The sequence below is a fragment of the Mizuhopecten yessoensis genome, unplaced genomic scaffold (assembly GCF_002113885.1).
Source record: "Mizuhopecten yessoensis strain PY_sf001 unplaced genomic scaffold, ASM211388v2 scaffold3311, whole genome shotgun sequence".
Lineage (NCBI taxonomy): Eukaryota > Metazoa > Mollusca > Bivalvia > Pectinida > Pectinidae > Mizuhopecten > Mizuhopecten yessoensis.
The window spans coordinates 438329-464138 of record NW_018404981.1 but is presented as its reverse complement, the minus strand read 5'-3'; the positions used below and the strand labels follow the sequence as shown (position 1 = coordinate 464138).

The 25810-nt window shown below is 35.4% G+C and overlaps 2 protein-coding genes across 2 annotated transcripts; both read right to left on the bottom strand.

The window, feature by feature from the left end:
* Positions 1-1452: 1452 nt before the first annotated feature.
* LOC110447320 lies at positions 1453-7837 on the bottom strand. Its single transcript, XM_021492929.1, has 4 exons — positions 7786-7837; positions 3785-3935; positions 3018-3154; positions 1453-2111 (listed from the first exon to the last, which is right to left on the bottom strand). The coding sequence occupies exons 1-4, from the start codon at positions 7832-7834 to the stop codon at positions 1996-1998; spliced, it is 453 nt and encodes a 150-aa protein (XP_021348604.1). The 5' UTR covers positions 7835-7837; the 3' UTR covers positions 1453-1995.
* A 3832-nt stretch (positions 7838-11669) lies between these two features.
* Positions 11670-19549, bottom strand: LOC110447312 (cysteine and tyrosine-rich protein 1-like). The gene is made up of 4 exons (XM_021492920.1): positions 19189-19549; positions 17421-17562; positions 13684-13811; positions 11670-13116 (listed from the first exon to the last, which is right to left on the bottom strand). The coding sequence occupies exons 1-4, from the start codon at positions 19211-19213 to the stop codon at positions 12923-12925; spliced, it is 489 nt and encodes a 162-aa protein (XP_021348595.1). The 5' UTR covers positions 19214-19549; the 3' UTR covers positions 11670-12922.
* Between the last annotated feature and the right edge of the window lie 6261 nt (positions 19550-25810).

Below are 25810 nucleotides of genomic sequence, written 5' to 3'. Positions count from 1 at the left end.
TCTGGGGTATTGGCTCTAACCGATCACCTGGCAAGTCAACCTCAATATCACTTCCCTCGATTAAAACTCTATAAAATGTTGCAAATCCCATTGGAACAAGTTCTTGTACTGTGCCCCTACCTTTGCCGTCAATTCGAACAGAATCCCCAATGTTTACGTCAGCCATGTTGTAGTAGGCCTATACTATAGTAGTAGTAGTAGTAGTAGTAGTAGTGCGTAGGAATACGACCTAGTTCCCACGGTGTCGCGCGCTCATTTGCATCTTTATTGCACACGTTCAATATCAATTTTTTTGCACCCCTTTATTGCACTGCAGAAGCCTTATATTATATAATAAATAGTTATATGAATATCTGAAAATATGCTTCACCAATTGATATTGATAACTCTTGTTGGCTCGTATTAACCCGCAGTGTGGAAGTAGTATCCGGAGAAGCCCTACGTGGTCGGGTAGGTGACCCCAAACCTTGTCATATCCTATCAGGGTAACCTACCCTCGGGGTGAAAGGCGAGGCTGTTATCCATTGCGCCATCCGACCACATGTAAAGCATAGTAATCTGAATACGTTTACATACGACTCCTAGCCAACGACTCAAGGTTTCTTTGGACGAATCTACTTTCAAATTCAAGGGTTCTAGGATTTGTTCTTTCCTCGACATGTGGTTAATAAGTTTTGCACCTTTTCGAATGAGTCAAATAAATAGCATGAGAGGTTATGGGGGTTCACCCAATACAGCTACTTATTAAGATAGTCAGAAAATAATTATCATTCGTCTAACGTTTATCTATACAATGTTCCCTTACAGGTGGTATTAATTGAAATTTCAAAAATTATGTGATATTAGAAAAATAACTTAAATGCTTAACTGCAATGAATTGAGGATTATGTCAATAAACGGGTTTTAATTTCTAGAGGTAGAAGAACCTTACATTGTTATGACTGTCTTTGAATATCGTTGTCTGGTGCGTGAAGACTGGCACGGTTGTTACGTTTTTCAAGACAACGTGTATGTCTCTAGATAGGAAATTGAGATATAAAAATATATTTTTGAGAATAATGTCGTGCAAGAACTGCAGTTATGCAAGCAGAGATGATAAATATACTGAATGATATATTTTGGAAATATGAAGCACAGGGATATGAGAATGTGTTACGGTCGGTATCCTTGGACCTTTATCCTGGTGTGTAGAGATAACAGTTCAACTTTTAAATTAGATCAACACTTTAGTAAAATGTCATCATTGACGGATTATCAGGTGTAAATCTAGACCTGTGTTTGAACGGTATTGACTGAAGGATGCTGTACACGTTATAACTATCCACTAGCGTCCAGAAACAAACAGTAAAGCAACTGTATTTCAAAACTTTTATATACGTGTTCACATATGTCAAAATGTATCAAATATATAGTTGGGCAAACGCTCAAATTCCAGTATTTGACTACCTTCAGATATACTACTGGTGCTACATTCAGGCGCGTAGCTGCCTTTACGCTGGTACGTGAAATCCCCCAATTTTTAAACAGAAAAACAAAACAGAACTAAAAACACTGTTTGTTGTACCCCTTGTCTCCCTAACAAGGCCGCTTTTACATGAATCCACTCTGAACAAGGGCTAGCTACGCCTCTGACAGGCAAGAATGTTGTTCTGCGTAGAAATAGTATAAAGCCCAGAGATGAATGATCGTCCGCATACGTATGATATCTTAAAAATTACCATTTTAAAAGTGCGGTGTTATTATCGTGGCTTTCGCTAACATCTGCTGGTCAGTCAAGGAAAAGGTTGGCAGACGTCTTCTAAGGGTAAATCTGTCCCGTTGGTGATAACTGGTCTAGCGTTAAAACATTCTCATACCTCATTCATCGTTCGGAAAATCCAGAACAATTTCAGTCCTTTTTGCATTATTGAAGGAAAGTCTATCACTTTCAATTAGTTTTTGTGCGAGTTCAGATGCACAAAGGTATTAAAAAAAGAAGGGTGGATTGCAAGTCGACTAATACTTGACATGGTGAGGAGGGTTCCCCCTTGGACTGGGGTACATGTAGCCATGGTGATCTAATCCGACTCTTGACGGATAAATATATTGGTCACCGTTCTGTCCGGCATCATCTGTGAAAACAGAAATATTGAAAAGATATAAAAATTACCATCCTAACTCTATTATACATACAGGCAAAGTTACGTGAAAACTATACATGTATACAATGTAAGCGTGTACTGTCAGAAGCGGGTTTTTTTTTGGAATATTTTCCCTTAGAATTAATTGTTTTGACAGCTATTCAGAAAGGACTGTGTGTTAGGAACATATGTAACCTTCCAAATGTGTTTCTAATTCATTGAGCCGAACGCAGCATTGCAGGTTTAACAGATAGCTCAGGCGACATGTGTTCTGACACTGCGATATCATTTTCTTATTCAACTGATGTCTTTTTGAAAGATATTACCAAAGTTTATTTTCGTTGCACCGAAAGCGTTCCTGTATGTATTTCTTTTTAACGTCCTTCATGATGACGATTTGCAAATCGTAGGGTTTAGGTATGATTTTTCGTAAAAATAACCACTTGTTTTCGGGGTTTAGATCAATTTTCGGTAAAAATGTCACCCCAATGATATCAATACCGAAAATTGATCTTAATTCCGAATACTCTGAACACCTCAGTTTAGGTCTTAATATAGCTGTAACAAATTACCAGGTCCAAGTGCACTCATTCACTACGACAATGATTTGTTATTCCATGTACTAGTTACCGTGACTTTTAAATATGATGTCACTATTCTCCTTATGATGTCACTATTCTCCTTATGATGTCACTATTCTCCTTATGATGTCACAAAATATTTACCAGAAGGAATTTGGACACTGCCGATTTGATAGTATAAAGATTAGATCCTAGAACATTCGTTTTTTACCGATAAATATGTCCATACGTTTATAATCCGGTTCAATTATCAATGAGTTTAACATGATATATTACCGCAGAGCTTTTAGATGGACAAGACTACAAAACTTACAACCTTCTTCGTCTATTTCTTCTGGTTCTGGCACTTTCTTCTTTTTAGATTCATAACAGCAACAAATAATGAAGACAACAGCGATGATAACAACACCAACGATGACACAGAAGGCGATGACAACAGGCTCGTTCACATCACTGTAAGATAATAATTAAACAAGATTTTCAGTGGTATTATTTTTATAAAAAGTCTTCCAATATATTTGTTGTATTTTTGAGAATCATTGGTCACTGAACATGGAATAGGTTATCGGTTGTGAAACTTGTCATGAGAGGAAATTATAGACTACCGAGTATTATACAATTGCAAACTCAATAAAGTGGACAGACGGGTTGATAAACCGTAGAAAATAACAACCGTTGAAAACGAAGGCGGGCCCGATACAATTTTCTAATTGTATAAGCTTATAATGGGTCAATGTATTCTTAGATAGTACATAATATTTAGGACTGTTTTGGTGATTTGTATAAGAGGCATATCCCTCATAGAGTACGTAGTATCTAGATATAAACGATACTGCATCCAGAGTCATTCAAAAGTGTCGTCAATCAATAAACAAACCTACATAATTCATCAAATATACATTGTGTATTTTACAAGTTTCACTAGTACGTCTGTTTTGGAAAGAAGATACATGTATCACAGACTGTTCGCCTTTACAATTTATATCACTATCCTATATCACTTTTGATATCTGTTACGGTGTGAAAGATATCACGTGATAAAACTCGATATTTCATTGGCAAAAACGTAATAAATACACTTACTCGATTGCGTCGCAACAAAACTTGAAGCTTAAGTCGAAACAACACTCCCCCGGACAAGTGGCATTTCTGTAGAGAGTTGGGTTGAGTTTGGCTCGGCTGACCGGACAAACTTTTCCGTCTCCTCGTCCAATCAATATGTACATCACTAGAACTAGAAAATAGTCATTATAAACCGTACATACGTGTTTAAGTATCAACGTTCATAAAACACATCATTATCAGGTTCTGCGTTTTTTCCTCTGAATATTATTCTCTGTATTTCTACCTTTAAGAAGACTTTACAAACAGAATAATGTAGTTACAACGATGAATAAGATAATAAATGCAAAATCAAATAGACGATTAGGCAAAATTAGTGCACAACATAATTAGTTATCACAATAGGAATAGGTTAATCATTTCGAGTACAGTTTACAAAAGAATACATAATTAATAATATTTAGAATGAAAGTAGTATGCTTTCTTTTGGACATCACTGTGTTTCTCATTAAATGATATACACAATAGTATTGAATAATCATTGGAAGTATGCCTGAAGCATCTTTGATATATGATTGGCTGATGCCAGGCGAAATTCTGGTAACTCTGTGTATTCAGCTCATGCGTTATTTAAACTGAATACATCAGAGTTAAAAGAATTTCACCGGGCATCAGTCAATCATTATTATTTCATAATATTCTGTGATTTTTCTACACACCGTTTCCTTTGTATGTTGTAATCTAGTGATAAATAGTAGCCCATGTGTAAATTTTATGTGAAATACCTGTACAAAGTATCTTGACTATTGGTGAAATTCTCTATGTAAAGGAATTTCGTTTCAAAATGAAGCCATAGAAGAATTGCGGAAACGTTTTATTGTCTTCAGCTGTGTTAAATGTATTAAAAACTAATCGAGGCGAGTTGAACAGAGACGTAGGCGTAAACAAGCGTGAAAAAGGTTTTATTTCATTGTTTGTATGATGTATTCACACCAATTAACGTATAAATAAACAACAATGTCAGAAATAGGGAATACATTTTTAACAACAAACTTTTTTTGATATCAATTTAATATTTTCATAATGAATGCATATGACTTTCACGTCCTCCCGTACTCCAAGAAATAGAAGTGTGTTAATGAGAGATAAACGCATGTATAAAAATAGGACTGCAAGATCACAGATGAAAAAAACCCACCAGGAAATAGTACACTGACTTACATGTACACCTAACCCGAAGCAAATTTTCCGTTTATTCAAAAACATTATATGCAATAATGCTATAACTGTGTCTGTTACTGATGCTGTCAGATTATTATAATGTTAAGAATGATACTGATATCCTATACAATTCTGATTAGTGTATAGTTCATGAATTGTATCAATGAAGTCACACAAAGTGAGATTTTGTTAAGTCTGATTAAAAAGTTCAATGTTGACTATGGTTCCAGGTAAAGGCAAATCGCCGGTTGTATATTTGATCGATTAAAATATTTGTTGAAGCGATCAATCAATTAACCAAAGGAATATTTATAAAATGTCGGTGTTGCTTTTGTTGTTCTACAAAAACTATAAAGTTATGCCTAAATGACACATTGTATGAATGGTTATACAAAAACATCAAATCAGAAGCTTAGTTTGATTTGTTTGTCTATATTTGATTGAGATTCCTGACTCTGTTCAAAATGGTAGAAAGTGAGCTAGCTGTTGTCGATATGACAAAACGATAATGACTTGGAGACATAGAGACAGAAACAGAAACACCATCTAAAAAGCCGAATACTCAAGCAAATTTTACGTGTGATAGTTAATGGCTGTGGAGTAATGTAAAGGAGTGGGCAGGCAGGCAATAGTCATCCTCGATATCCAGGGGTTACGCTCACTTTCGTTCTTTGTACCCCTGGAATATGTCATAGCAAAATTGAAGGCACGAAGATAGCTGTTTGATTGGTCTCAGGTAAAATAAACCTTACCAATCGCTAGGCTCATATCTGTCCTTTGAAGATTACAAAGGAGAGACGCCCGACTTCAAAGCCTCTCCATTTTTACCGTTACCTGACCGCGAGATTATTTTGATGTATATGAAAGGATCGAACTAGTCTTCTTATCTCATCAACAAGGTGGCGCACATTGAGCCTTCAATTTTGCTATGACATATTCCAGGGGTACAGAGAGCGAAAGTGAGCGTAACCCCTGGATATCGAGGATGGGCAACAGTGTGCTGAATGAACCCCTTCATCTCTATAATGTGTCTACTGGTGGACTGATACGTGAAAGTGTTAAGGGGTGAAGCAAAGGTGCGAAAGGTGGATAGCCTATTATTAGCAGATACTAAAAAAGTGCGTAGCTGTCTGTACGCATTTACATCCAGAAAAATTAAAAAAAAAAAAAAAAAAAAAAAAAAAAAAACACTGTTTGTGGCATTCTGAACGTCTTCAGAAGTTATGTATATACTGATACAAAAAAACACCATTATTTTATTGTAGAATTCTTAGTTTTTGCTTTTACTTCGTGCGATTTACCCATTGGAACTTTATCCCGAGACAGAAAGATCTTAAAATTATTTAATTAAGTTTTGCGCCGGTGGAGGGTGGGGAATTGAGGGTTTATGGTCCCACTGGTCCCCTTACCAGTGTGAAGTAGATCCAAGGTATTCTGTCCAGCATTTGTTATTTAAGCCATGTGAAACCTTCCACGACGTCCTAAGAGTACATCTACTTAGCCTTGGTTCAGACATACTTACATGTATGACCATGACCCTAGCTTAGAAAGTTGTGAAAATGAGCTCAGATCTAAAGGGAAAGTCACAATACTGTTCGACAAAAACTCCAACATATCGTGAGTTTTGGCCATCGAGAAAAAAATGCTATCTTCAACCCTTAATTTTAAAATTTGGTCAAAGAACATTTCAACGACAATTGTCTCTTTAACTTGTGAGAGAGAGAGTTCGATTGTCAAGCTAGAATTGAACTGAGAGAGAGATGCACATCAGTGCCATCTATGAAATACATATAAGGTGAACACTCGAATTGTCTTGCAAGAAATAGGAGCAGTGTAAGGCATTGTGTATGCAAACGATGCTGGTGCCATCGTGCATTGCAGCAACACCCCGAAAATTGAGATAGTCTAGGTGGGAACAGATTCATGTGTTGCGGTGTGGTTGTTGATGTCATTGACGTTTACGTACGTGCGCTGTTTGTAGAGAAGATGCACACTTGTAAAAATATCACAACTAGACTTAATTAATGACAGCATTAATGTAACACAGCGGCTATTTCTTTGGGGGGAAATGTTTTCTTTTGGGTTTCATGTAATAACTATAATTGTTTAAGGAGTCCAAATAATTCTAAAACACTTTTTAACTGAATTCTTTCTTCCTTCTGTTGTAGACTAGAAAGTCCTCCAAAACTTAAACCCCGTACTAATGAGTTTTATCAAGATAGGCTTTAGAGATACATTTCAGATATGTAGATCTTTATACGTAGAAAAACACCATCGCCGAGTTGTTACGAGCTAAATTTGAAAATACTGAATTGTAATTAACATATATTGGTAGCTGTCCCAAGATATAGATTTGTGTGACTATCTTACTGTTCGTCGGGTAGATGATCTACATAAGTCTGTAATTCCCTTTATTATTCAAAAATTAAGGAACAAAGGAACTTTAATTACCAGTTTTATCATTCTCTTTACCAATAACCAAACTTTTCAAAAAGACATTTTTCATCGATGGTGAATATTTGTCAACTTCGCTATAAATTACAAAGAAGGGTGGTAAGCTAAAGCATTCCCTGTAGGGTCCATAGTAATGGTATGAAGTATATAATATGTATTGTATGATACAAGAAATAAATACAGTTTTAAACCAATGCCAATTGCACCTGTTGTGTCATTTAACCAATTAATTAATTATGGTATATCTCTACCATGTTACACATATCGCCACATAATACATGTTTAGTATATGCGGGAGTAAGGAGCAACGTGACCTAAGTTAATAAACAAACAACATCACATCTTACCTGCTATGAAAAGACGCCGGTCCATCATATAGTGTTGTCTTTGTATCATTGAAAGTTCTTCAAGAAATATAAATAAATATGGAATCACTTCAAAAACATACTCTAAAGAAATGTCTTATTTTCAGCTAATGTCCGCCTGCCATTGTCATTGCAATTTTAGCTGCATCGAGTGTCAATCTGAATAGTAACACGGTCGTACAACTCGAGACTCGTTCTACCATGTCTGGTTAGCATGACGACAGTAAACAAATACAATTTATCATGAATCATTCAGCATTTAACATCCTCTGCAAAACTTCCTCTTGATACATTTAACTGGGATGATTAAGATAAGAATTATGTATAAATGTATGAATTAAAAAAGCTTAAAGATTCAATAAAACTTTTTTTTTCAGTTATCGACACATTAAGCTGAGGAATCTTAGGGCATCAGTGATGAAAGATCTTAATTGAATTCGACAAAGTAAGCTTTAATTAAAAATTCAAATATCACCTTTTTACTTTTAAAAAATTGCAAAGTAACAAAACATGTTTTCAAATTAAAATGATCATTCACAGATATGGTAGACCAACTCAAACTTTTTGTGTAATTAAACTAAATTGACTGTTAAATAAAAATACGTTTAAAAAAATGTTTAAACAAGCTGATACAGCTAAACAGCAGACGTACGGAATGAAGAACTGTAACACGACACACGTATTTCACACAATTGTTTATAACTTACAGAGCGATACCATTTCCGACTGAATGAACCCAAAGAGCCGCTGGAATAATGGTAGACACAAAAATATAAACCCAAAGGTAACTGAACTACCTTGCCGCCCGCGCTTCTGTGATTGACAGCTAAGTTAGTTAAATCGAAGGTGGTCGTGCCTCAACTTCAATTTCCACAATTTCCATAGATTCTAAAGTCACACAAATTTATCAAACAGCGGACTACCTTTTCCCATAATACTTTGAATTATTCATTTTGGCGTCATATACGTTTTGTAAAAGAATACAGCGGCAAGTGGTAAAGAAATTAATTATATATACATATTCATAAAATGTACATACATTACAGGGTGTTGGGTTTTTTTGTAAGGAGTTAAACGTCCTCGCAACAGCCAGGGTCATATGATGACGGGTACCTAGGGAGACACAACACCCAGGGTCATATGATGACGGGTACCTAGGGAGACACAACAGCCGGGGTCATATGATGACGGGTACCTAGGTAGACACAACAGTCAGGGTCATATGATGACGGGTACCTAGGGAGACACCACAGCCAGGGTCATATGATGACGGGTACCTAGGTAGACACAACAGTCAGGGTCATATGATGACGGGTACCTAGAGAGACACAACAGCCAGGGTCATATGATGACGGGTACCTAGGGAGACACCGCCTGAAACAGAAAGAAGGTGGAAAAGAAAAAGACATGGAAGATAGGGGAAAAGAGACCAATGTTCCAATGGAGGCAACATACACGGAATAAAACCCCGATTCGGGAGAGGGCCCAACATGAGTCGCCTCTTACAATCATGCAGTGGAATACAGCAGGCCTCTTCTTTCCCCAAACCTCCACAAGTTATGTATTATGGGATGAATGCTATACAAATAATGTTATTTCCATATTATTCTTTTTGTTCCCTAGTAGGATCCGCTTTCAGGTGGTACTCCTTCACATGACGTTTTAGTCCTTTCGTAACCCCTCCGTAGATGCGACTAATATGATCAGTATTGGTACTTGTTGACCTCTCCATCGTTTATATTTGTTTTCCTCTACAGCCACAATGGCACTCTTTCTGCCTCTGTAAACATCACGTCTGTCATCTTTTTGTCTGATCTATACCAGTCACCTCAATTAGTCATATAGTTTTTTACAATGCCTAGAGCCTGCACATTGTAGTCTTCAAACATCCTATTTCTGCCTCTGTAAAACATTTCCCCCGTCTTTTTTTATCTATTGTACCGTCACACTTCAATCAGTCACATAGCTTTCAACAATGACTAGAGCCTGCACCTCATCTACAGCCAACCTGCAGGCCTCACGTAGTTCATATACCCTGCTCCCTAAAACATTCTCTCAGACGTTCTCTTTTCTAACACACTGCTGCCATTTTCTTACATTTTGTTTACCTCATGAACCTCTCCTCCCGAGATATTCGACTCTGCGTCTGGACTACAGCACGAAGTCTGCTGATCACAGTCGTGTCGTCATGACCTCTGATGAGAACTGTCCCCTTCCCCTTATATCTGCCCAGATTTCCCAGTCATCTGTAGTGGCTTAGAATCTGCTTCCCTTCTGTCGTTCATTTCTGTTCTTCCTGTATCATTCACAAAGTTCATCTGTGTAGGTCACTTCTTGACTTTCCAATTCCTTATTGAGTTACTAAGGCATTGAGTATGGACTCAAAATTTATCATTCAGGTTCATGCAAGTGGATGTTATCCCTCTGTTAACTCCTCATAGGAGACGCAAGCTTAATCAGGGGCATTGCAATTATTAATCCAACCAAATACAAAGTTACCTTAGGAAAGCTCAAGAGAAACCATTGGATTTCCACCCAGTTTCAACAACAATGTATTCGCTTCCTCTATCTAAAACTGGTCCTAATGGAGTTTTGAAACTAGCTTGAAAACTTCATAACATGATTGCTGATGTAGCACAAATTCGATATTAAGGCTGTTCGCATGGATAATTACAACTCTTCGGTAGTTCTGAATTATATAAAAGTAGATTTTGCCAACATGGGATGCTATTAACATCAGTAATATCCCACACAATAAGTCCGTCGAAGATAACATATCACCGCACCGTTTTGTATCAGATACAAAAGTATGCGAATCATTTAAACTCAATTTCCCAATCTTTTAAACAACAAGCATTCGCTACAACTGCTGAATTTAGATGACATTATAATAACTCCCTCCTCTAGCATGTTCTTGTTCTACATGTAAATCCCTACAGCTGTTATCCAGCTGGACACATATTTACTTCAGTAACTTTAGACACAAGTCTAAATATTAACCCTAATTCAAAGCTACGAGAGTTTACATCAAGGGTCTCCTACAACTAACTGGAATGTGAGTTACTGATGTACTGTGTGGCACAGTTTCTGATAATGCTCATTAGAGTGCCTTGTCGTTCTTCTGCCACTACCCCAGTTCTCGGTGTGAGGACGTTACATTACTTGTCGTTTTGTTGCCACTACCCCAGCTCTCGGTATGAGGACGTTACAGTACTTGGATTTTAATTATATTTACATGAAGGTTGTCTTGGATGAGGTAGAAGACTTTTATCCTTTTAGAATATCTGGTTTGATTCTCCTTGTACTTTTTGCAAGCGTCTCCATGGCAACTTTCCATTATTCAAGTACCTTGACTTCGAGCTAAGGTTTTTTGACAATTGGGTATTGTTTTGATATCAACGGTAGTAAGGTAGGCAGTTTACAGCTTCCAAGTTCGATCTCTGATATTTTGAGAAGAACAGAAGTGGTATCTTTATTAAGTCTTCTGTTTTGTTTCCAAATACCTCGATTTTGAATCACGGACTGTAATATGTCTGTAAAACCCAGCGCAAGATGTAGATTACATGTGATGTACAGGTGAGAAATGACTCAGGAAAGTTCTCTACGGTAGTTCCATCGGTGATAGTGTACGTTTACTCGGTGGTATTGTAAATCTTACATCTGTCACTGATGTCAATACATGTATCATGCGAAATCAACAAAGATGTCTGGATGATGTCAATATTTTTTCAAAATTCAACACGTTTATTTTGTTTAAACTTTTATTAAAACAAAACTAGACATGAAGAAGAATCAAACACAAATACAAATGAGCAAAATATTTGAGAAACAACATATATTGAATAATTTAATTTAATATGTATATTTACAACAGTGTGACCTGTACTGTGACTATTTTTATCATCGCTGTGTACAATCAATCCTTGATATCTAGGGGTTACGCTCACCTACGTATACGCTCTCTGCATCCCTGGAATTATGTCATAGCAAAAGCCAAGGCCCAGTGTGTGCCACAGTGTGGATGAGACGAACAGACTTGTTTGATCCTTTGATGTTCATCAAAAGAATCTCGCAGTCGCGTAACGGTAAAACCTCTTGGCTTTGAAGCCGGGTGTCGCTCCTTTGTAATCTTCATAGGACAAGTATTAGCCTGGTAGAAATTGGTCAGGGTTTTTATAACCGACACCAAACAAATTGCTAGCCATGTGCCTTCAATTTTGCTATGACATAGTCCAGGGGTGCAGAGAGCGAAAGTGGGCGTAACCCATGTAAATCGAGGATGTGTACCGTCTACTACCTTTTATTACAGGTATATGACCTAGGACATTCCAAACGTTCAACGATTATTGAATGATCCTTTGATTTATGTACAACTTCACGTCTGGCGAATTAGTTTATGTAGACAAGAAAGAATACCTAGGACAGCCAAAGTAAAATATAAAGATATGATAAAATTGATATGTCAAAAGACATAGACACCTTGGATGATATTTTCATTAGTGTGCTGGTTGGTTGGTTGGTTGGTTGTTGACGGGTTTATCGCCTACATGATACCACCCATGCGGGTATCGTCTCACTGACGGAGGTCGGTGATCTATCGGTGTTATAAATTGTATTAAGTTGTCCCTCTTAATAGTCGTTTATTAAAGTCGATTATTATGATTCTGTTACAGTGTATAATACTATGAAAAGTCAAACTTACCAAAGCAAGTTTTTCTGGTAATTTGCTTTTCAAATGTGTCCTCTGATAATCAACAAATTAAAACTATCATCCATTGAAATTATCTTTTATATGATTCATTACACCTCGAATTGAGGAAGATAGCACACATCTACAACATCAAGGAGATCTACGAATCAAAATGAAAGCAACAAAAATACGAGGGGAACCCACATGGTATGATCGAGTTTCTTTCGCGAATATTTAGTTTGTGAAAAAAGTCTCCGGCAACTTCAAATACTTTCCGAGGACTGACATTCCGGAACATTATTTACAATTACAATTTTAATTTAATAAAACGTTTTCTCTCTCCGATTTGTTTTCAGAATCCAACGTAGCCACACAAACGTGATTCCAGTTAAAAGAAGTTATGAATCTTTTCACTGACGAAGTTGTTTCTCAGGACTTTTCCGGGTAGGAATCGTACGACTGGGGAAGCGTGTAGTTACTCTCCCCAGGGTACCCAGGAGGGGGATTGGATTGGTGTCCACTGGCGGCCGAGTACCCCGGGGCGCTTCCCTGGTTCTGGCCAAGTTGTTGTAGATAGCTGACGGGGACCATCACCATGCCTCCTGGAGGGGAAGTGTTATTATCTGGAATAATAGATATACAGCGTATTAACTTCGTGGTACACAAATGGTACATTGCACGAGAGTGTGGGTACCTTATTTTGATATTCCTTACAATTGTTGTCAGTGGAGTATCTTGTACGAAATTGCAACACACTGTACTGGGTTAGGATAACAGGTGCATATATATATCTTTAATTAATAAATATTCATCTAATTATAACCTTTTTACTTCGATCAGGATTCTTGTTTGCGAACTGATCTATCTGTACCCACGCTATGTAAAAATACATCACGTACGTGTCTTACGTTACACACCAGTTATCTGAATTAGCCATCAATAGTTCATGCAAAGTTACATGAAAATGAACATCACACGAAATAAAGTAAGCTACAGTGTAATAACATCATTTATTGTTTCCCTGCGATGTCTCTTTAACAGTTTCTGTAAATAACATGGACAATGATCTGAACATCGATCAAAACAAACTTAGTTAAACTAGTATAAATAAAATTGCATGTCTATTGGGGTTCGTTTTAAACCGCTACCAAACACTCTTGGCATCAAAACCCAAAGTAGCTGTTATTTACCGTTAGCCTGCTGTTCATCGCGGATTTTCTTGTTCTTTTTGTATTTACAACAACAGATGACGACGATGACGATGACGACAATGAGAACAACGATGCCGACGATGATACCGACGAGTGCTCCAACTTTTCTGTTGAAAACAAAATGAAAGAAAATCCAATATAATTATTCCACTACACACCATTTAAATGTTAAACATCAAAAACAACCAAATGGTCAATGTAAAATACAGAGGCAACAAAATAGATCATATAAATATAAACACCAAAGACAACCAAACAAAGCATGTAAACAAAGAATATAATATATCCTGTAAAACAGCTCATGTAAAACAGTAAAGACAACTAAACAGCTCGTGTAAAACAACAAAGACAACTAAACAGCTCATGTAAAACACAAAGACAACTAAACAGCTCCAGTAAAACACAAAGACAACTAAACAGCTCCAGTAAAACACAAAGACAACTAAACAGCTCATATTAAACAACAAAGACAACTAAACAGCACATGTAAAACAGCAAAGACAACTAAACAGCTCCGGTAAAACACAGATAGCTGAAAAGCTCTTGTAAAACACAAAGACAACTTAACAGCTCATGTAAAACAACAAAGACAACTAAACAGCTCATGTAAAACAACAAAGACAACTAAACAGCTCATGTAAAACACAAAGACAACTAAATAGCTCATGTAAAACACAACGACAACTAAACAGCTTATGAAAAACAACAAAGACAACTAAACAGCTCCAGTAAAACACAAAGACAACTTAACAGCTCATGTAAAACACCAAAGACAACTACACAGCTCATGTAAAACAACAAAGATAACTAAACAGCTCATGTAAAACATCAAAGACAACTAAACTCCAGTAAAACAAAAAGACAACTAAACAGCTCATGTAAAGCAACAAAGACAACTAAACAGCTCCTGTAAAACAACAAAGACCACTAAACAGCTCATGTAAAACAATAAAGACAACTAAACAGCTCATGTAAACCAACAAAGACAACTAAACAGCTCCTGTAAAACAACAAAGACCACTAAACAGCTCATGTAAAACAACCAAGACAACTAAACAGCTAATGTAAAGCAACAAAGACAACTAAACAGCTACAGTAAAACAAAAAGACAACTTAACAGCTCATGTACAACAACAAAGACAACTAAACAGCTAATGTAAAACAACAAAGACAACTTAACAGTTCATGAGAAACAAAAAGACAACTAAAGAGCTCATGTAAAACACAACGACAATTACACAGCTTATGTAGAACAACAAAGACAGCTAAACAGCTCATGTAAAACAACCAAGACAACTAAACAGCTAATGTAAAACACAACGACAACTAATCAGCTTATGAAAAACAACAAAGACAGCTAAACAGCTCATGTAAAACAACAAAGCCAACTAAACAGCTCATGTAAAACATCAAAGACAACTAAACTCCAGTAAAACAAAAAGACAACTAAACAGCTAATTTAAAAAAACAAAGACAACTAAACAGCTAATGTAAAACAACAAAGACAAATAATATATCCTGTAAAACAGCTCATGTAAAACAGCAAAGACAACTAAACAGCTCATGTAAAGCAACAAAGACAACTAAACAGCTCATATAAAACAACAAAGACAACTACACAGCTCATGTAAAACACAAAGACAACTAAATAACTCATGTAAAACAAAAAGACAACTAAACAGCTAATTTAAAAAAACAAAGACAACTAAACAGCTAATGTAAAACAACAAAGACAAATAATATATCCTGTAAAACAGCTCATGTAAAACAGCAAAGACAACTAAACAGCTCATGAAAAACAACAAAGACAACTAGACAGCTCATGTAAAACAACAAAGCCAACTAAACAGCTCATGTAAAACACAACGGCAACTAAACAGCTTATGTAAAACAACAAAGACCACTAAACAGCTCCAGTAAAACAAAAAGACAACTAAACAGCTCATGTAAAACATCAAAGACAACTAAACAGCTCCAGTAAAGACAACTAAACAGCTCGTGTAAAACAACAAAGACAACTAAGCAGCTCATGTAAAACAACAAAGATAACTAAACAGCTCATGTAAAACATCAAAGACAACTAAACAGCTCCAGTAAAGACAACTAAACAGCTCGTGTAAAACAACAAAGACAACTAAATAGCTCATGTAAAACCCAACGACAACTAAACAGCTTATGAAAAACACAAAGACAACTAAATAGCTCATGTAAAACACAACAACAACTAAACAGCTTATGTAAAACAACAAAGACCACTAAACAGCTCATGTAAAACAACCAAGACAACTAAACAGCTAATGTAAAACAACAAAGACAACTTAACAGTTCATGGGAAACACAAAGACAACTAAACAGCTCCTGTAAAACAACAAAGACCACTAAACAGCTCATGTAAAACAATAAAGACAACTAAACAGCTCATGTAAGACAACAAAGACAACTAAACAGCTAATTTAAAACAACAAAGACAACTAAACGGCTCATGTAAAACACAACGACAATTACACAGCTTATGTAGAACAACAAAGACAACTAAACAGCGCATGTAAAACACAAAGACAACTAAACATCTCCAGTAAAACACAAAGGCAACTCTACGGCTCATGTAAAACACAAAGACAACTAATCATCTCCAGTAAAACACAAAGACAACTAAACAGCTCCAGTAAAACAAAAACACAACTTAACAGCTCATGTAACACAACAAAGACAACTACACAGCTCATGTAAAACACAAATACAATTAAACAGCTCATGTAAAACAACAAAGATAACTAAACAGCTCATGTAAAACATCAAAGACAACTAAACTCCAGTAAAACAAAAAGACAACGTAACAGCTCATGTAAAACAACAAAGATAACTACACAGCTCATGTAAAACACAAATACAACTAAACAGCTCAGGTAAAACACAAAGACAACTAAATAACTCATGTAAAACAAAAAGACAACTAAACAGCTCATGTAAGACAACAAAGACAACTAAACAGCTAATGTAAAGCAACAAAGACAACTAAACAGCTACAGTAAAACAAAAAGACAACTAAACAGCTAATTTAAAAAAACAAAGACAACTAAACAGCTAATTTAAAAAAACAAAGACAACTAAACAGCTCCTGTAAAACAACAAAGACCACTAAACAGCTCCAGTAAAACAAAAAGACAACTAAACAGCTAATTTAAAAAAACAAAGACAACTAAACAGCTAATGTAAAGCAACAAAGACAACTAAACAGCTCTTGTAAAACAACAAAGACAACTAAATAGCTCATGTAAAACCCAACGACAACTAAACAGCTTATGTAGAACAACAAAGACAACTAAACAGCTACAGTAAAACAAAAAGACAACTAAACAGCTCATGTAAGACAACAAAGACAACTAAACAGCTAATGTAAAACACCAAAGACAACTAAACAGCTCATGGAAAACACAAATACAACTAAACAGCTCAGGTAAAACACAAAGACAATTAAACAGCTCATGTAAAACAACAAAGACAACTAAACAGCTAATGTAAAACAACAAAGACAACTTAACAGTTCATGTGAAACACAAAGACAACTAAACAGCTCATGTAAAACATCAAAGACAACTAAACAGCTCCAGTAAAACACAAAGACAACCAAGCGCATCGTCTTTATGTAAGACCGTCTACAATTAACTATATCCTATTTTCAGTAGAATTTTCGCTTATATTTGTACGTTGCTTACCTTTCGCAGCATTCAGCCACGTTCCCTTTCGTACAACAGCCGTAGTCACATTCCACTTTCTTCTTCATTGACGGATCGGTTTTGCTTGAGCTGACGTCACACTTTTCCGCCATAACACAACTCACCAAGATCAGTAGCAACCCTATCAAAATCGAGAACGCTTGCAATTAAAACATGTTTATCCGGTTTGTTCATGTCTTTGGGGTTAAAATAACCACACTAATATGATATTTATATATAATATTATTTTTCGGCACAGTTTCCAAAACAATCGGAAGTATTTAATATTAGACAATTACAGCAGCATTTTTCCCTTCTGTATCAAAATAAGGGAACTTTTACGTTCAAAGAGAAACTCAAACAAGCTCTGTCGTCAACTTGGAACCAACCATTTATTTAGAAGTTCTGGAAACCTTAAAGTGTTTTGTGTGTTTAGGGAATAGCAAAAGCTATATTTGAAAAATGTAAATTTGACCTCATTATCCATTCATCTACGTCATGGGAGTGTGTGAAATGGTTATACCCTAATTAATTTCTATTTAAAGGTCATTTAGAGGTCACAAAGGTAAAATGATAGTCATACACGGTATTTGATAACCAATTACATGTACAATATAACGCTATGTTATGTTACATTGATGACAGTGATAACAAAGACAAACAACAAAGAAGGAATAAAGCTATAAACTGTGATGGAAGTGTGTACGGTATGACCTTCTATGCAAGAAAATATATCCTCGACAACTCCGTCTTCGAAATCCAAAGGTTTATGCTCACTACGTGCAAAGAACAGAGTGAGGCAAAACGTGTGACATTAACGCTAAAGAAACACATTGGAATGATGTTTTGGAGTCATGCCTATATGTCCATGAAAATTAATAAATAAACTTATACTCATGATAAACTAATTATTTGTATTGTTATTTGTATTGTATTTAGAGAGATTAAAACAAGTTGCATTTTGTTTCACAATTGTTGTAAAATAAATGAAGGTTATTTTTGTATTACATCCTTATCTGCACTGTCGTTGAAAATCAATAAACCGTCAAAGCAAATGGAAAGATATTCTGCATACTAACATCAGTGAAGAGTCGTTAGATCATGTTACTCAATACCGAAACTGTCATAGATGCTGTAAAACACATATAACTTTTTGAATACAAGATGAAATGAACAATAATAATATCACATCAGATTCAGAGTAATGTCGGTAGCTTTTATATAAGAAGACTATTAAAATCCTCTATTTGATCCACAAATCAGTAACGTCGTATCTGACGATTTTGAAAAAGACTGAGTTAGTAAACGATTGTTGTTCTCTCTGATTAACTTAGATAACACTAACAGCCCTAAAAAGCAAAATAATAATCACAGACGAATTAATGTTACATTGACGTTGTTCTACTTAAAGTATAACTACATATGAGTTTCCAGATTTGATCCAGAACTTTTCATTAAGCTGAGCTTGGATAAAACGTCTAACTGAGTTTCATAAAACTCATTTCAGGAAAAGTTTCCAAAAATCGCAAATGAAATTGATTCAAATATAATTTTAACACATTACCAAGAAAGCATGCGAAAAACATTTAATCCCCGGATTATAAAATATCCCTGGGACTAGGATTAGTGATATAGAGTGAAACTTTCTTACAAGTGTATAATAAATAAATCATTTACATACATAAATTTCCAATTTTAATTGTGTAAATGAACACTTCAATTTTTTGCTGTCTTATTTATCGATCAAAAAAGAAATTTAAAAACTTACCCAGGGTCGGGAGAAGAGACGACATTTTGGAAATTTCTGATGTTCAAACAAGTGTGGTTACGGATCTGGCTCGCTCAACGTTCAGCATAAATTTGGTATTCTTTGGAATTTAAATCTTTGAATTGTGTATCCAAAAATCGTGCACTTATAACAAAGGAAAAACCCCATGTGCTTCATTCTATTGTGTTACAAAAATCGTGACTAACAAATGGAGTTGTTATATATAATACCTATCTATCTAAACGAGGTTGTGCTACGCTCCAATTAAGTTCGTGCTTCAAAAGTCGCCACCGACTGGTTTACTAAAGTTAAAACAATAGAAAGCTATTTATAGATTTCAGAAGACATACAAATGTAGGTTATAAATACATTGTTCAATGCATTTAAAACCACAGTCATGTCAGGTTATCTTACAAGTTATCAAAATACCATTCCAAAGTAAGCTAATACTCCAAATAACCCATAATTAAATCATAATTAAAATCTGAACAACTTTTTTTTGTATTCAAGATAGCAAGTGCCTAACCTATTAGTAAAATGACAGCAATCAAAACAAAATAGGGGGGGTCATATATATATATACATATATATATATATATATATATATATATATATACGTGTCAAAAATACATGACAATTATATTATACATTGGTAATGAAAAAGAAGAAAGGGTCCTAAAGATATGATTTATGTATAAAATTGTTCTCCCAGTCGAATTGACAGAAGTATTGCTGGCTAGAAGCATTTTGGCAAATATAGACATCCGTCCAGTTAAAAGTTTATCGTTAACAGATCAGAAAACTCTACTTAGCCGTATTTTAAAGTTTTGGTTTGTGTTTTACGTCCTATCAACAGCTATGGTCATTTAAGGACGTGCCAGGTTTTGATAGTGGAGGAAATCCACTGACCTGGCGACTGCCCCAAGTAGGTTTAGAACCCGCAACCCAGTAGTGGAGGGCTAGTGGTATCAGAATGTCAGACGCCTTAACACTCGTAAATCGCTCGTATGCTATGTTAACCAAGTAACAATTGCTAAATAGGTCGATCAAGTCACAAGTACTCAACAATGCAGGTCGGGGATTGAAAAAAGGATACACTCGTTGTTACCCACTGCAAGATCGTAAGGAAGGACTAATGAGGGAACCCCTGCAGAATTGGGGATTTACTTTTGTGCCCTCTACTTGGGAGGGGGGGGGGGCGACTAAAACAAATCTGCTGCACCTATTGTAACACTTTGGTATCTTTATATTCCTCTCTACTTCTTACTACCTTTCTTCAAAATCATTAAATGGCTGTTGTTAGTCCCTGCTTAACGTTCAGCAATTAGGGAAATGGAAAAACTGGTGCCGAATGTTACGTTGTTGCCTTTTCCGGCATAGTATCTCGGTGAGATGGCTATAAAGTGGGCATCAGCTCCGCGCTATCACAAAGAGGCAAATACACCAATATCCATGGAGGAACGTCCTTAAATGAACACAGCTGTTGATAGGACATTAAACCATATGAAACCAAACCAAACCTATCGCGAATGAAAATAACAAATACTTATAAATTGTTTTCTCATTCGCGGTGGGTACATGTATCTATGATTCTACTTTGGTTAAAAAACGCCATGGTAATATCCGAAAGTCTTCTCTGATGTATTGCTAACGATTATGGTTCTATTAAAAACGCAAGGAAGATTAATGAAAGCAGTACAACCATCGTGGTCACTGATAATCTATTTATCGACACTACAGGAAAATCAAAACAGGGAAAGTAAACACTATCTAGTTGGTCAAGCACAGGTAAAGTCATATACAACAAAGAGTCGTGTAAAGTGGTTTACAATGCCAAACAGAACGACGTCATTTTAATCCCCCGTTAAAATACTTAGTGATGAGGTATCATTGTTTATAGATGACTGGCGTCCGCGGTGGCCAAGAGGTTAATTTTCTTTGTTCCCTACTCATGCCCTAATATGATATATACACTCCGCAAGTATACATGTGTACTGAATAATAAAGAGCAGCACGTGTTACAGTTATGCATCGCTCTGTCAGACGTACCATCTCCTTACAGAATTATTTACGAGTTAAACGTTTCTGCTGTTTTATACGTTTATGGTTAATTTAATTTTTGCGCTATTCACTGTTTATGAGATATGCATTCATACACTTTACTTTGTGTTCATTAATACCGTGTCATTGATTTTGATCCTTGTAAAGGACGAAAAATACGTTCTTGATATGTTATGAAACTTATGACGTAATTGTTGCAGTGCTAATCGTTATCAGCATAAAATAATATCAGTTTAGTTAGATAAAAACAGCTGTTTTTATAATCAATTATAAAAGCAAATAATTGTTTTTAGGCATATAATTGATGAATTACAATCGATTAATTTATAATTATCCTGTTCTCAACATTTGATTAGACTGGACAGGAAGCAGGTTTGATTAATTTGTCTTGTGAACCTTGTGAAGATAAGTGTATCCAGAGCAGAACCATTGTATTTCTACGATGCTCCTTCTAATGATAAGTGACATAACAGTATCACACAGAAATTTTGTGATAAACTAGTGCTGAAATTAATTGAGTAAATAATTGCTTATTCATGAAAAACTTTAATCTTACCATCTATTATTAAATTTATATTTCGAATTGTCCATATCTAACAACTCAAGTGCGAATTAATGCAACACACGTTTATATGACATTTAGACATAATTTGGCTATATACATGTGGCATTATCCTTAATTGTAATTACTGTATATCCTTTGTGACAATTGAGATAAGACTCATGTGTGAAGTTTTTATATCCCTAAGTACGTACTCTCTGTAAACTTACCTTCATAACTCATTACTATTGTCCATCAAATTACGCAACATTACGCAACAGGATCAGTGTAATAGCCTTTACCTTGTGGACACTGACCACGGGTAATTGATCTAACAATTAGCGACACCTGTCACTTAAACCTCAGGTACCTTTATTGTACGTACATGTATTTAACTGTGATATGTTGTATTGTAAATCAGTTAGGTTCTAGACTCTGTACGGAACACATCGGGTTTATTTTGGACACTCCAGAATATCCCGCCGTCAAGTCAAAAGTTATCTCTTATTAAATTTCAAAGTTAAACTTTAATCAACTCTTACGTCATCATTTCAACAAGACAACACGTGCAGAAAAAACCTTATGTTGACAGTATGACTATTTGACACACGATTGCAAAATACAGAAAACTTGATAAAAACAAATCTTGTTGATATGTCGGCATGTTTCCGCGTAGTCCGAATTATTCTGACGTTTTATCGACTTTTTTCATATCGGTCTTACGTCGATTAACGACAGACCGATATGAAAAAAAAGTCGATAAAACGTCATAATAATTCGGACTAGTTGCCGCGATACAAATACGAATCTGTACCAATTAGCTGGTGGTGATAGCTATGAAATGTTGATGCAGTGTCCGACAATTAAAGATACGGAAGCTGACCCTGAAGCTTATATTTTCTGAATAAGTCTGTTCTTAACTTTGTGTATACCTGTAAACTTTAAAACTAAACTTTTTAACAAAATACTTAAGACGTGATATACGAAGATATCAAAAAGTCAAACAAGACGAACTGCTTGACATGTGTAATGATTTCCCTAACGATTTATGGAACAAGATAGGTCAGTGAGGTACACTAAAAGACAGACTGAATACCATACCAAATACAATAAGAGATGCAAAAGGTAATATTACACGAAAAACTCTAATGAATCTCTAAAGGTATGATCCGACACCTTCCAGAACCTTCAAAAAGAAGACATTAATACGTTGTTGGGACCCAAACTTGATATTGACAACACACAGTGTATTGAATTTACCGATATCACGTATCGAAGTTGAAATTTCGGTTTATCGTGCCAAGTTAAACAAAGCGGCTGGTATTGACAACATACAGAGCCATGTCCTCAGAAACCCAGCTTGTATAATGACCTCTTACATACTATCATTGTTAATTGTTTTTATTATGGTAGAATTCCGGATAAGTGGACTCAAAGTATTATTAACCCTATTCTGAAAGCAGGGAAGGATCCACTAGATCCAATTACATGTAGTTATAGAGGAATTGCACTTATATAAATCCCATGTCAACTTTATGCCGATGTTTTAAATCATCGGTTATCAAAACGGTTAGAAACAAATAAATTACTTGCAGATGAACAGATCGGGTTTAGAAAGAACAGAAGTTGTTTAGACTACCAGTATATATTGTACTCTGTTTTGAATAACAGAAAAATCAAGAAAAAATCAACTATTGTATGTTTTGTTGATATGATGAAAGCGTTTGATTGTGTGAACGGAGATCTTTTATGGGCTTAGCTAGAACATTTTGTTAAAAATGGACGTTTTTTAAAATGCTATCAAATCATTATATTTTAACTATGAATGTAGGATTAGAATAAATCGTGTTTGAACGCCACCCATGGATATGAAGTTAGGTCTAAAACAAGGTTGTAATGCTTCACCAACATTTTTTTCTATGTGCATAAATGATTCAGCAAAAGATATTAATGGTTTGAAATGTGGTATTGATATTGACTCATGTATTCTCTCCATACCTCTGTGCGCTGATGACATTGCACTCATTGCCACTGATGAAAATCCTATGCAACGGATTCTTTTAGGTTTTAAATAAATGGTGTAAAAAGGGGAAGATCGAAGTTTATCAAGACAAAACTAACATAGTCCATTTTAGAAATAATTTCACCCCTATTACTGATTATAAATTTTCATGTGGTGACATAACTGTCGCCTTAAATAGCAAATATAAGTACTTAGGCCTCTGGTTTTAGGAACATTTAGTTTTGCATTTTGCTGTCAGAGAACTCTAAAAATCTGCTAGAAGAGCATTTACAACGTCGTATTTAAAATATGCACATGCCGGTGAAATGTCATATGAAGTTTTTAACAAGCTATATATAACTCTAATTGAGCCGGTACTTTTTATGGATGTGGATTATGGAATAGAAATAAATACCGAGAGGTTTCTGTCATACTACACAAGGCAAGTAGATATTTTCTAGGAGCCTCCCGTCGAGCAAGTAACTTAGCACACAGAGGTGATATGGGATGGCACTCTTGCAATGTAAGTCCAGTTTTAGAAACGATACGTTTATTTTTAAGAATTCGGTATTGTGATGATAACAGTATCATGAAAAAAGTGTATCTACATGATCCTTAAGTCTGAAAAAATCTTGGGATTCTAGAATTTTGAAAATAATTAATGACAAAAATTTGAATAAAATTGTAAACTCAACGTTTTCTATTAAACACAAGATTAGACGAGTGAAAGAAAACTAATCATTTTGAGGTGCTGATGAATGGTACGAGTCTATATGGAATGATAGTGGTAATATAAATGGTAACAAGTTGAGAACTTACAGAACTTTTAAATCAAATTTGATACCGGTTCATATGTCAAGCTCGTTAGACAAAAGAGCAAACGAAGAGTATTTTTTAATTTTAGATGTGGCTCTCTACCTCTAGCAGTGGAAACTGGCAGATACGCCAAACCTGTGATTCCACTAGAGGCACTAGAGGAACGCTTGTGTAAGATATGTACAAATGTAAATAACTGTATAGAGGATGAATTACACTTTTTGATTGACTGTAATGTATATAATGACATCAGATCATCCGTATTTAATGTAGCAGATAATATAAGAAATGATATTGCAAGTCTTAATAACACAGACAAATTTTAATTTGATAATGTCTTCCGAGGAATTACAAATTTCACTTGCAAAATGTACAGAAGACGTAGCAGTATATGTGATTGATCATAATTGTAAACAGTGTCTTGTAAGCCACTTTCGGCTGAATATCACATACAATTACATTTTCTGTTTATGCATTTGTTAATTATGATACCAGGGGTCAATCAGAAACTTTTTTATATGAAAATTGTCTTCCGTTTAAATTATAATTAGCTACTAGATAGTGTGAATTTAACAGACCTCGCTGGTAGGGGCTCCCCAGCCCTTGTAAACCTAAACTTCACTACTAGGTAGAACTAGGAAAGTATGTCTATATCATATTCATTTCGTTTTTCACTATTGTTATTATTTTTTTAAAGACATGTTTAAATGCAGTAAATGTAAAAGAAACCTTTTATTTATTATGGTATATAATGATATATAAGTACAAAATCCAGAGAGCTTGTTAGGTAGGGGCTGTCCCAATCACCTTCTCTCTGGATTGGAACCTGTGATAGTTTGTTTTTATTTATTAATAAATTACGTATTATAACTGTTCTTAAAAAAAAAAATATGATATAATGTCTATTTATTTTTGCATTAAGATGATTGATCTCTGCTATGAAACTATATGTTTTTATACTGTGTAATTATATAACTGTAAACACTGACAGGCTTTAAAGTCCGGCGTCTCTCCTTTGTAATCTTCAAAGGACAGGTATCAGCCTCGCGATTGGTCAGTATTTTCTACCCGAGACCAATCAAACAGCTATCTTCGTGCCTTCAATTTTGCTATGACATATTCCAGGGGGGTAGAGAGCGAACGTGAGCGTAACCCCTGGATATCGTGGATGGCATATGCCTGAACATCCTCGATACTCCAGT